At 59.5% G+C, this 11337-nt stretch overlaps 1 protein-coding gene across 1 annotated transcript; it reads right to left on the reverse strand.

The window, feature by feature from the left end:
• Window positions 1-3690: 3690 nt before the first annotated feature.
• CHLNCDRAFT_58947 (hypothetical protein) lies at window positions 3691-10538 on the reverse strand (the record flags this gene model as incomplete). Its single annotated transcript, XM_005844387.1, has 11 exons — window positions 10514-10538; window positions 10400-10415; window positions 9879-10261; window positions 8737-8867; window positions 8428-8616; window positions 6418-6503; window positions 6044-6139; window positions 5743-5896; window positions 5516-5602; window positions 5260-5338; window positions 3691-3773 (listed from the first exon to the last, which is right to left on the reverse strand). Exons 3-11 carry the CDS (start codon window positions 10168-10170, stop codon window positions 3691-3693), a joined length of 1197 nt encoding a protein of 398 aa, XP_005844449.1. The 5' UTR covers window positions 10171-10261; window positions 10400-10415; window positions 10514-10538.
• Between the last annotated feature and the right edge of the window lie 799 nt (window positions 10539-11337).

Below are 11337 nucleotides of genomic sequence, written 5' to 3' on the forward strand. Positions count from 1 at the left end.
TGCGTTCCAGGAAGCGGGGTCGGGGAGCGGAGAGGCAGGGCCACTGAAACCCTGCAAAGCACCAGGTAGCATGAGGGATATCAGTTGCCGACCAGGTATCGCTTGCACTGAGAGGCATTTGCACAAAGCATTCTTAAAAGGAGGGCACACTCGTAGAGTTTGTCATTGACTCACCAGGTCCCGGTTATTTTGAGTACGTGGTGTGTTAAAATCGAGCAGCGAGTGCCTGGACGGCCGCGGTTGCGAGTAAACGACGGGGACTGCCAAGTCCAAGTCTGCGGTACACATTGCGTTTTGGGGCCGCGCAATCGATGTCTCTGCACCTCGGTAGTCGAGTTAACCCTGCACAAAGATCATCTGGCGAGGAAGGTGGGCGACTCTTGCTTATTCGGTGAGGTGTCTTCAGCTTAGCTTGCAAAACACAACAGTGCACTTGTCTGCATCAGGCTAACTCTGTTCCATTGACATGACATCGATGATTTGTTCCTGCTTCTGGGCGTCCAACTGTAGATGAGGGCAACTCACTCTCCCACTAGCCCTCTGTAAACCTGTGCAGGCCGTCCTCATATACTTGCAATTTCCATACTGATTGCAGTTGTTGTTCAGACGGCATATACTCATCAGGTGTTGCAGAGACTGCAACAGTAGATATCATCCATGGCAACTTGTCAGGGATTTCCTGCAAATCACAATCATGCTCATGTCGAGATGGGCATATGACACTTGTTGCTGGCCTGCGTTTTCCATGCATCACTGGAACTTGCTGCGGGTGAATGCTCTTGTTTGTGCCAGTCGCAGCAGTGAAATTGCCGACTCGTGTGGCTGTTGATTGCGGTTGGACATGCTGTGTTGCTTCCCCTCACCCTGCAGCTACCCACCGCGCTGTTCAGGTTCAGCAAAACTCGCCAAAAGTGGTTGGAGATGGCCCCAGACATCAAGCCGCAGATTTACAGAGAAGGCGACAAGTTGCTACTGAAAGTGGATGGCATGCAGGTGTGGTGGTCCTGTGTTACAGTCACCCCGCTATGATAGGCTGCGTGAGCAGACCTTGGGAAGGGGGCACACGTGATCAAGGGGCATCAAGAGAGGGGGTGGAGCATGGAGCACCCTCTCCATGGCTCCGACCACCCTCCACCCAGCTGAGCGTCCCAGGGTCACCCCACCCTGGCCCCGCTCCCCGTCCTGCCGGACACGCAACCCCCACAACGTGGTGGGGGACGTGGGGATCCTTAGGGGTGGCCTTCCATTGAATTTATATCTTTGCATGATGTTGATGATGTTATGCAACTTGTGCTGTGCAGGAGCAGGAGCCCCGCATTGTTGACCTAGTCCAGCCCCGGTGTGATCTGGAGGCACTGCGCCTCACTTTCTTTACTTCCGGATGCTTTTGGACACTGCGGTTGGGCAGCAGGCTGGCGTTTGAGAGCCTGCGCAATGCGATTATGATTTGCGTCTCCATCAGTGATCCTTTCACCAGGGATCCTGAGTCCATTTGGATGCACCGTGATCGCGCCGTCACCAGCCAGCTGTTGAGGACCATGATGGCGATTGACCAGAGCTCCAATGTCATGAAGATTTTGCCGCCTTGCAATTTGCGGCCACAGGATTGTGTGCAGAGCCTGCGGGGCATCGATACTGGGCGTTTTGCTGGTCCGACATGCCCGCCAGATGCAGAGGAGGTTGTGCGGCTCCTCCAGCCCCTGGAGTGGCTGGATGCGCTTGGGGACAGCGCGACACTGGATGCTGCACTATTGGCGCTCGAGGGTGTGGAGTTTAGCATGGAGCAGGTTGCCAGGATTCCTGAGAAAATCTTGCGCCAGGCCGCGCAGATTCGCATTCGACGTGCTGACAGCGACGAGTTCTTGGCGTTCTCAGATATGAGCCACTGGGGACAGCGCCACTACATGCGAGACCCGCCGCCGCTAGGGCGTGATGCCCCCGTCCCGCATGGGGACGGCGAGATGTACGACATCCAAAGGTGGCTTGTTGGGTCGCGTGAGAAGAACCTGAGGAAGGCGGAGTATCTCATCTGGCTAGCGCCTCCGGTGCTGGTTGTGGCGGCGCTGGCCCGCATCGGCCAAGTGGACTTCGACGCGTACGATGTCCTGGTGACCAAACACCTGGAGCTGTACAGCACGGTCGACTTTGCCATCCTGGACGCCTTGACGCGCACCGGCCACATGAGCATTGCAAGGAGCAGGCACCTCGAACTGGTGTCTCAGGCGCAGCGCATGACCATGCACAACTGCGAGACGACCGGGCCGCTTGCAACCTGGGGCACGGCCGTCAGGACCCCGGACACTTCCAGTACTTTTGTGGGCCACACAGCGAAAGATTCCGAGCGCTTCCCTGGATATGGCGTGTTCTACGGTGGCCAGGGCCCCACGCAGACGTCTGCGACCTTTGAGATGGACCAGTCCGCGGAGTACAAGTTTGAGGTGCATGTGTTTGCTAGTGATGGGCAGTGGTGGTCTGCCCCTGGGCTGGTCAGGAAACGCGCCTGGCAAGTTCCATTGCGGCCAAGCAAGGATCCACTAACCTTTTATTTCATTGCCATCAAGAAGCAGCCGGTCCCCTCCCCTCCTAACTCTCTCCATTCTAGTGCGGGTTTCAGCTTTGGTCGTTTTTCAAGTACAGATACAGATTGAATAAATAAGTGGCCAGCAGATCACTGCAGTTGGATCATTCTAAACGATTTTGAAATGACAAGAAGAACGTGTAACCTTGCTGACAAGGAATGCCGTGTACAACTCTGTAGCAAATGCAATATCACTTAGCCGTTTCCGCCGATGATCAGTGCAAGACACCCTGCTAGTTGCCCGCTGTATCTGCCACAAACCTTGTTGTACTCCAACCGTGGCGGCCAAATGGTAGGAGGCGCCTGGGCTGCTGACTGACTACGCCACTGCACAAGCTGCACTATTTTGAAAAGTGCTCGCAACCCATGCAAGCTACACGCACGCTACCCAGCGGACAGCACAACATGGACCACAGACAACATGCATGGGGCGCCCTCAGAACAACCGCTGCCGCATTGACAATACCTTCATACGCTGGCAGCCGCCAACCACTGCCGATGCCCCTGCACAACAAAACCAACACAGTAAACTCAGTCGCACACACCAAGAATGCATCAGGGCTACTCAGCAACGTCACTCACCAGCTTGTACCTGTGCCGCCGATAAGCAGTGCAACTCAGAGGCAGATCTGGTGGACAGGCGCAGGCACAGGTACAGTCGACATTGCGCAACAAACCTGCTCAGCAGGCAGGCAAGCACGCAGGCAGCCAATGACTCCCAGCCCGATGTCATGTGCAAGCAAAGCCAGGTCTGGGGCGTCTCTGGCAACGAAGCAAGTGCTGCTGTCCCGACATCTAGTCCCGGAGGGCAGCGCAGCCCCCGCCACCACCAGAACTTGCCTTGTGGGAGCTGCGTGGCAGCGCCTTCAGCGTGCGTGGCGGCTCATCCAATTGCTGCAGGTTGTATTGCCGCTCCGCTCCAGAGGCGTCTGCTGCCGCTGCCCCCGCCCCTACGTCCGACCGGTTGCGATGCAGCGCCCACATGCTGCCTGCCAGCACGAGTCCCAGCAACGCGACAGCCTGTGGCGAGAGCCGTCTGTTGTGGTGACTGCGCGGCGACGACAGGTGCGGCCTGCTGCCGCCGCTGCCGCCGTTGAGCGGCGGTTTGTTCGTCATGGCCGCGCCGCTGCCGCCGCTGCTGGTTGGCGGCGGATCAATAGCTCGGGCCGGCTACTGCATGCCTGCCACTCTTCTGCTGGGCAAGACAGCCGCGGTAGGTGTGGAGAGGCAGGCATTTTGAGGACAGTGGAGCGGGGCGGCAGAAGGTGCGGTGGAACTATAACAGAATGCAGAACACGACAGCAACCATCTCTGGGACGGCGGATTCTCAAGGGCGCCGAAATTGTACCGCGCATGCACGGCTGGAAGCGATCTGGCTGAACCAGGGGAATTTCCACCGCCCCGGCATTGAGAACCAATCTGCAAGTGTCTGTGTGTCATTCTAACCTAAGACCAGGAAAACACTCCTGCTTTGGCCGCTTGGTGCGTCCTCCCTCGCATGTCTTGTTCGTTTTTGTATCCCTAGTAGGTCTGGGGCAGACCGCAACACCAGCTCTGGCCTCCGGCGCAGGCTTAGGGCGGCTGCCGCCAGTGCCGCCAGCAACCGCGCGTGGCGTTATTCGCAGGTGCGAACGACTCTTTTCGGCACAGCTGAGAAGCATGTCGACCTCGGGGCAGCTAGTTCACTGGTCACACAACATGTGGCCATCTCTGCCGCAGCAGCGAATCGACCACCCCGCCCCAGCCCAGGCGGAACCACCTGTCCCTTTTGGACAACCAGGGCTGTCGCTGTCATCCAGTGGTGCAGTGCTGCTGTCTTCAACAAACTGTTGTTACTTGTGCCGCAGCAGGGATCGGGCAGCGATTTTTGGTGGCGACATCTCTAGGCAGACGCTCGCAAGAGGTAGGTAGGCAGCGGCCCAGCAGGGAAGGTGACGAGTTGCAAGCTGCGGGTTCGATGGGTAGAAACAATGGCTCAAGAAAAGTTGCTCAAGGGTTTGTTCTGCCTTTTCCTTCACTGATGCAATCATGTATGGACGACTTATCTCCGTCACTTGCACCGTCACTTGCACCGCTTGCCTCTTGCTGCCGATTCAGCCCGCTGCTGCCTCAAAGCAACCAGCCTCCTCCAAAGATCATTATTGCAGAGATGCAACCAGCAGGCGGTATCCATTCAGTGGCGGCAGGCGCTGCCCCTGCTGCAGCTCGCTCATGGGCCGGTGGCGGCGGACGGTCGGCAGCAAACGCAGGTGCAAGCCACTGGGCACAGCAGGCTGCTGCACCACCGACCAGATGGCACTCAGACATCAATGGGCAGCCTCACAACCATTGAACAGAGGGATCTAGTTTACAGGAGGGTGCAGCGGCTTTTGGGCATACCATGCATGCGCGCAGATGTAAGGTCGCCGGTGCTGCTTCGTATCATGCATGGAAATGAACCTGGCAGCCAACCATGTGCCGACTGTCAAGCTGTGTACGCGGGTTCGTTCCCTTCGTGGCTGAATCACTCGTCGATTGAGTCGCTCTTCAGCTCTCTTCAGGGCCCCAAAGGCCTTCTGGGACATGCTTACAACCTGCAGGCAGTTCGGCTCGTGACCAGCATGGACTCTGCCAAGTCTTTGAACCGTGTGCAATTTTCGTTGCATAGAGCCAGGAGGGACAGCTAGCACGCACCTTGGCACCGTGGCCGGCATCCTTCACTTTGTCCACCACTTGGCCGGCAAGATCGCTGGCCTTCTCCTTGCCGCTCTCACAGGTCTCCTGCACATTGCCAGCAGGGGAGAGAGGGGACGGCACGACAAGATGCAGTGGCGCATGTACCGATTCAGATAGCAGGCTGTGAATTCAGGTCTACTCTGCAGCATTGAGCTGCTTGCGCATCGTTCTGGAGGACAATGAGCAGAGAGCTTTAAACAGTTGGGATGCTGCGCAGCCCACCTTCACAGCGTTGCCAGCGGCGTTTGCCTTCTCCGCCACTGTGTCTGCCACACTGCCGGCCTTCTCCTTGCCACTCTCGTAAGTGTCCTGCTGGACGGGATGGGCAAGAGTAGCAGATGAGGCTAGGAAGTTCGCCACCATTGCTCGCTTGATTGAGCAGCACACACACCATCCTTGGCATTGGTTGCTGCAGTACACAACCGCAGCAGCAAACCATTCCTGCCCACCTTTGCAGAGTCGCCTGCGCTGGACAGGGCGTCGCCGACCTTCTCCTTGGCATCGCCGAGCTTCTCCTGGCGGTCCTCGGCAAAGTCGTTCAGCCGGTCCTTGGCGTCCTCAGCGGCGCTGCCCACACGATCCTTCACCTGCTGGGCGGACTCGCTGCAAGAGAGGGGGATGTGGAAGGGATGTTTTGTCGGTTAGCATGAGATGTAGATGTGCCAGACTGCACCATGTGGCATGTTTCATCCACCCCCGCTGGCTAGCCCCATCAGCTGTCCCCAGGCCAATGGTTGAACAACTGCCAACCTGAGGTCTCCCTTGGCGGACTCGTATGCCTGCTTGGTCTTCTGTCGCGGTCTGGTCCTGCAAGAAGACCAGTTAGAGACGGTCACGATGTAATAGCTGGCAGTGCAGGGGGCGCAGGGGGAGATGATTCAGAAGCATCGGGCTGTAATGGGCGAGGGCATGGCCACACATCAGCAGAAGTCCAGCTGCGGCAAAGCAGTCATTTTGTCGACGAGCGTCGCCAAAACGTTCTGATGGCGCGACGTCGGAAGCCTGCTGGCACCAGGCACCAGCCCTGCCACCAGCTCTCCCCTGCCCGGGCCACATGCGCAACGCGGTAAGCCTTCCTGTTGATCAGCACGGCAGACTGACTCTGTGTCCCGACGACCGCCTACCGCGAGCAGCAGCAGCAGCAGAGAACGTGATGAGATGTGCTGTCTGCTGCCCTCAGCTGATGTAACCCATGCCAGCTATACCACCACTGCACAGCAGGGACAGGCAGGGAGGTGTTGGCTCTCATCATCCAACGCCAAGGACGTGCATGAGCCATCAAAACATGCCTGTGTTTCCCAGGCACATTTGGCACGCCTTCATGCGCTTGCCCTGCCACCAAACGCTGCGGGCGGGCCTGCATTACCAAGCCAAAACACCAACTCAGTCGGCGCATGCAAATAGTGCAGCAGGGCTAGTCATTCAGACCAGTTCACAGGCTCGTACACAGGTGCGACCAACGCCCAAAGGTGCGATGAACAGCCTCAAGGTCTGTGCACAGCCTGCTCCTCCAACGCCGCCTTCACGCTGCTTCAGCCACGGCGTGTCAGTCGTATGGACAGCAGCCGTAATGCTGCAGGCAAGTGGCGGCATTGATGCTGCACCAAGGTTGCAGCTGTCCTGAGCGTCTTGTCGTGATATCGAGCTGCGCCGGTGCCGCTGATAAGCAGTGCAACTCCCTACTAGCTGATCATCTGACTGCGAGGCTGGCGCATCTCTCAGCTGCACCAAAGACTCACTGGCGGCTTTGATGTCGGCGCGGCCTCTCATGCAGGCGGCGCTGGCGGCAGCAGCTGTGCGGCCGGCGGTGTGGATGGCGGCGGTCAGCGCTGGTGACTGTACTCACCCGACGCACATACTGACGTGAATCAATATTCCAGGAGGGCCAGCAAGCAGCCCTGGTGCCACACACTCCACAACCCTGCAACAGGCCTGCTCAGGCAGGCAGGCAAGCAGGCAGGCAGCAAATGACTCCCAGCCCGATGTCGTGTGCAGGCATAGCCGGCCTGGGACATGTCTGGCAGTGCAGCAAGTGCAGATGTCCCGACATCAGCCCCGGCGGGTGGCGCAGCCCCCGCCACCACCAGAACCTGCCTTGTGGGAGCTGCGTGGCAGCGCCTTCAGCGTGCGCGGCGGCTCATCCACTCGCTGCAGGTTGTATTGCTGCTCCGCTCCAGAGGCGTCTGCTGCCGCTGCCCCCGCCCCTACATCTGAACAGTTGCGATGCAGCGCCCACACACTGCCTGCCAGCACGAGTCCCAGCAACGCGACAGCCTGTGGCGAGAGCCGTCTGTTGTGGTGACTGCGCGGCGACGACAGGTGCGGCCTGCTGCCGCCGCTGCTGCCGTTGAGCGGCGGTTTGTGCGTCATGGCCGCACCGCTGCCGCTGCTGCTGGTTGGCGGCGGCTCGATAGCTTGGGCCGGCTACTGCATGCCTGCCACTCTTCTGCTGGGCATGACGGCCGCGGCAGGTGTGGAGAGGCAGCATATTTTGAGGACTGATGGAGCGGGACAGAGGAGCTGGCGGGCGAATTGGAACATAATGGAGAACACGACAGCACCTTGGCGTGCCGATTTCGGCGCAGCCGCATGTGTATCGCGCATGTACGGCGAGTCGCACGATCCGTGAAACAGGCGAAATTTCACCGCCTCATCATTGAGAACCAGTCTGCAAGTGTCTGTCCGGCATTCTAACCTAAGACCAGGAAAACACTCCTGCTTTGGCGTCTTGGTGCGTCCTCCCTCGCATGCCTTGTTCGTTTTTGTATCCTAAGTAGGTCTGGGGCAGACCGCAACACCAGCGCTGGCCTCTGGCGCAGGCTGAACTGGGGCTGCCGCCAGTGCCGCCAGTGCCGCCAGCAGAGGCCCATGGGGTTGGTCGCAGGCGCGAACGACTCTTACCGGCACAGCTGAGAAGCACGTCAGCCTCAGGGACCACGGGGCAGCTAGTACACTGGTGTCAGTGACGGGCATAAGCAAGCCAGGTGCGGTGCTGCTGCATTCCCGTGCTAATGAATGCATTCCTCGACAGCAGACGTGTCATACACATCAGTTGTCTCAAGTTGCAAGCACATGCTTGCTTGACTTCAACGTTCAGTGCCTCCTGGCTCTTGGTGCTGATGCCGGCGTGTCACCAAAGGAGTGGATGCATGGCTCATGTGCTGCAGCGCCTGCCAGTCAGCCGACGCGGGGCCGGCGGCCACGTCGAGGCGCGCCGGCAGCTGCTGCTCCAGCAGCTCGACGTGGCTCAGGGGGGTGCCTGTGTCGTCGCACGACAGGCGGCGCAGGCAGCTGGCGATTGCACGGTCGCTGTCAATGTGCATCTGCGGTGGGAAATGTGGGCGGCAGAGGAAAGGATAATGTGTGGCTTGTGGCAGCAACCAGAATGCACGCGTGGCCAGTAGATCGGTCGTCAGCCTTGAGGCAAGGCAGGCAGCACTCACGAGCAGGGCCTTGAGGCCGCCGTCAGGGAAAGGGGGGTTCTTCATCACGTCATGCGCCCGGGCAAAACAGGCCGATTCGTCTGTGGCCTCACCGTCCGTCAGCAGCACGAGCGAGTGCAGCTGTGCTGCACCTGACTACGGCGGGGCGGCAATAGCGCCAGCGGTCTGCTGGGCCTGCAAACCCAGCTCCGATACTGCTGCCTCATAGACAGCACTGCACAACCTTGTGCCGTCGCGTTGCAGCCCTGATGTCCTCAGGGAGTCGCACAGCTCCAACAGTAACGCAACTTTGTCAAATGGATCTGCGTGCAAAAGGACGACCAACGGGTGGCGAGCGGTGAAAGGGGGGCAAGGGGGGGGGGGGGGGAGGGGGGAGGTCAAGTGCTGCAGGCCAAGACAACCAGCGTCCAAGCGAGCCCCCACTGACTTGCCTGGCTTGAGGAACCAGCTCTTGATGGTGCCCATGGAGGCAGCAAACGCTGCAACCATTACATGGTCACCAACAGCAGCATGCGCATCCACCATGCACACGAGCGTGGCCAGCGCAAAGCAGATGCGGGAGCAGGCAGAGGGGTGCCAGCCGGGGCTGCTGCCCATCGAGCCTGAGAAGGACAAGCGGTGTCAGGACCTGCAGAAAGGGCGGGGTCAGAACTAGGACAAGAGGATGTTCAAGGCAGTTGAGCAGTGCCAACAGCTGTGTATTTCTTTGTGCCTATTCGAAATGTCGATGCAAAAGGCCCAGTTGTTGTGTGCCTGCAGCTGGGGCTGGGGCAGGGCTGGGGCGGAGGGCACGCCAGCACCGCCCACGTGCCGCATGATGTGGTCGATGAGCTGCTGAAGATCAGCGGGGTCGGGCGGGGTATTCATCAGATCTTGAGTTTGGTCGCCACCACCCCGCATAGAACGCCTGGATGGTGTCATGCTGGGGCCGGGCGAGGCGGCTTCGAATGATGCGCCACCAAATGCAGGTGGGACGTGTGCATCGCCGCGTCGATCTGGGCCAAAGGCACCAAAGGGCATTCCTTGGCGTGAAAGAGTCCCGAAAGCTGGGCCTGCACCAGCGCCAAAAGCTTGGGCTGAAGTAATCCCAAAGGCGAAAGCTGGGGCTGTAGTACTCCCAAAGTCGAAACCTGGGGCTGCACCAGCGCCGAATGCTGGCACAGGTTGCGCCGAGCACTGCGCATAGGTGCGGTAGCCCACTCCCCCGCTTGCCGCCGCTCCAGGCATGGCGCTGGCAGCGCGTATGCGGTCGCGGGCGATGGCGCGGCGGCACAGTGGGCAGGTCTGGAGGATGGTGGGAGGTGCTGTCAGCACGCAGATGGCGTGCAGCAGGTGGCCGCAGCCCAGCGACACCGTGCCCTCCCCCAGCTCCTCCAAACATATGGTGCACTGCGCCACGCCGCCGGCACAGAGCGGCTGGTCGGGGGATGGCATGCCGCTTCTGTCGCCCGCCTGCCGCGATGTAGGTATGCCACCGCCAAGGGAGGGGTGAGCGGGAGGAGTGCCCTGTTCTCTCCTTGCCGCTCTGCAACAACATGGGAATCAGGCAGCCAAGGTGATTGTGCGGCAAGCAACGTTGCGTTTTGTGCCTGCGAGGTTTCCCGCCCCCGCCATGCCGCCACCACCATCTTGCCCTCCCTCGGCCCTGCCCCCTTGCACCCACCGCACAGGGTCAGCTCCTGGACCAGAGTATTGAAATTCAGGGAGTCCCTGTGAGATGAGGTTGTGTGTGGGCGAGATGCAAAAACATCGCGTCCCCCCCTCTTGCTTATCGCACCTGAATAGGTTTCCTCTTTGAAGCCTCCCATCAATGAAGCCGCTGCTTGTGAGTGAATTGAGGGCGTACCGACACAGTGTACCGGGAACAGCAGAACCCTGGCCCATCCGCCCAAAATTTCCTGCTGCTTTCGGAACCTTTTCGGCACGTCCTCGAAGTTTGTCGACTGCTGCAGCCAACTGCGCAGCCGCACAGCGCATGCCCTACTAGGGTACTCAACTGGTTGTGCCTGCTGTGCGGCAACCCAGCCCCCGCCCTGCGCGTCACTTCCCTAATTAAGGTGCGTGGACCGATGGGGCGGTCGATCGCGTCGGCCCATCCCCCGCCTGCGTCGCCCGAGGCTACAGGGGTGCTGCTGCCCAAGAACATGCTTGCTGCACAGACTTTGCATGTCCTGCTGCACGTGGCTTGGAATGCAGTATGTGTGCCACCATATCACTTTGAGCTAGGGTTTCTTCTCTAGCAATATCGCTGATCAGGCCCAAGCCAAGCCGCGAACCCTTGCTTGTGTGGGCTTAAAGTCTGGTAAAGCAAGAACTAGCTTGCAACATAGACTCCCCGCCGAAACGGGACGGGAACCGGGCGAAAGCAGAGAAAGCAATAAAACAGGGGTGGAGCAAGGCGACATGCAACGCAAGCAGCTGACAGGGCACGCATCGAAACGTGTGTATGACTGGCAAAGTGGCATGGCGCATTGGGGAGAAACGCAACGGTACGGGAGCATGGGCTGGCCAAACGGCAGTGCGGAACGCTAGGTCACTAGAAAAGCAGGGAAAGGCGCACTATGTATGCAATGAGGGCAGCCCCGGCTCGGGGCCGTTGAG

Source organism: Chlorella variabilis (genome assembly GCF_000147415.1).
Source record: "Chlorella variabilis unplaced genomic scaffold CHLNCscaffold_23, whole genome shotgun sequence".
NCBI lineage: Eukaryota > Viridiplantae > Chlorophyta > Trebouxiophyceae > Chlorellales > Chlorellaceae > Chlorella > Chlorella variabilis.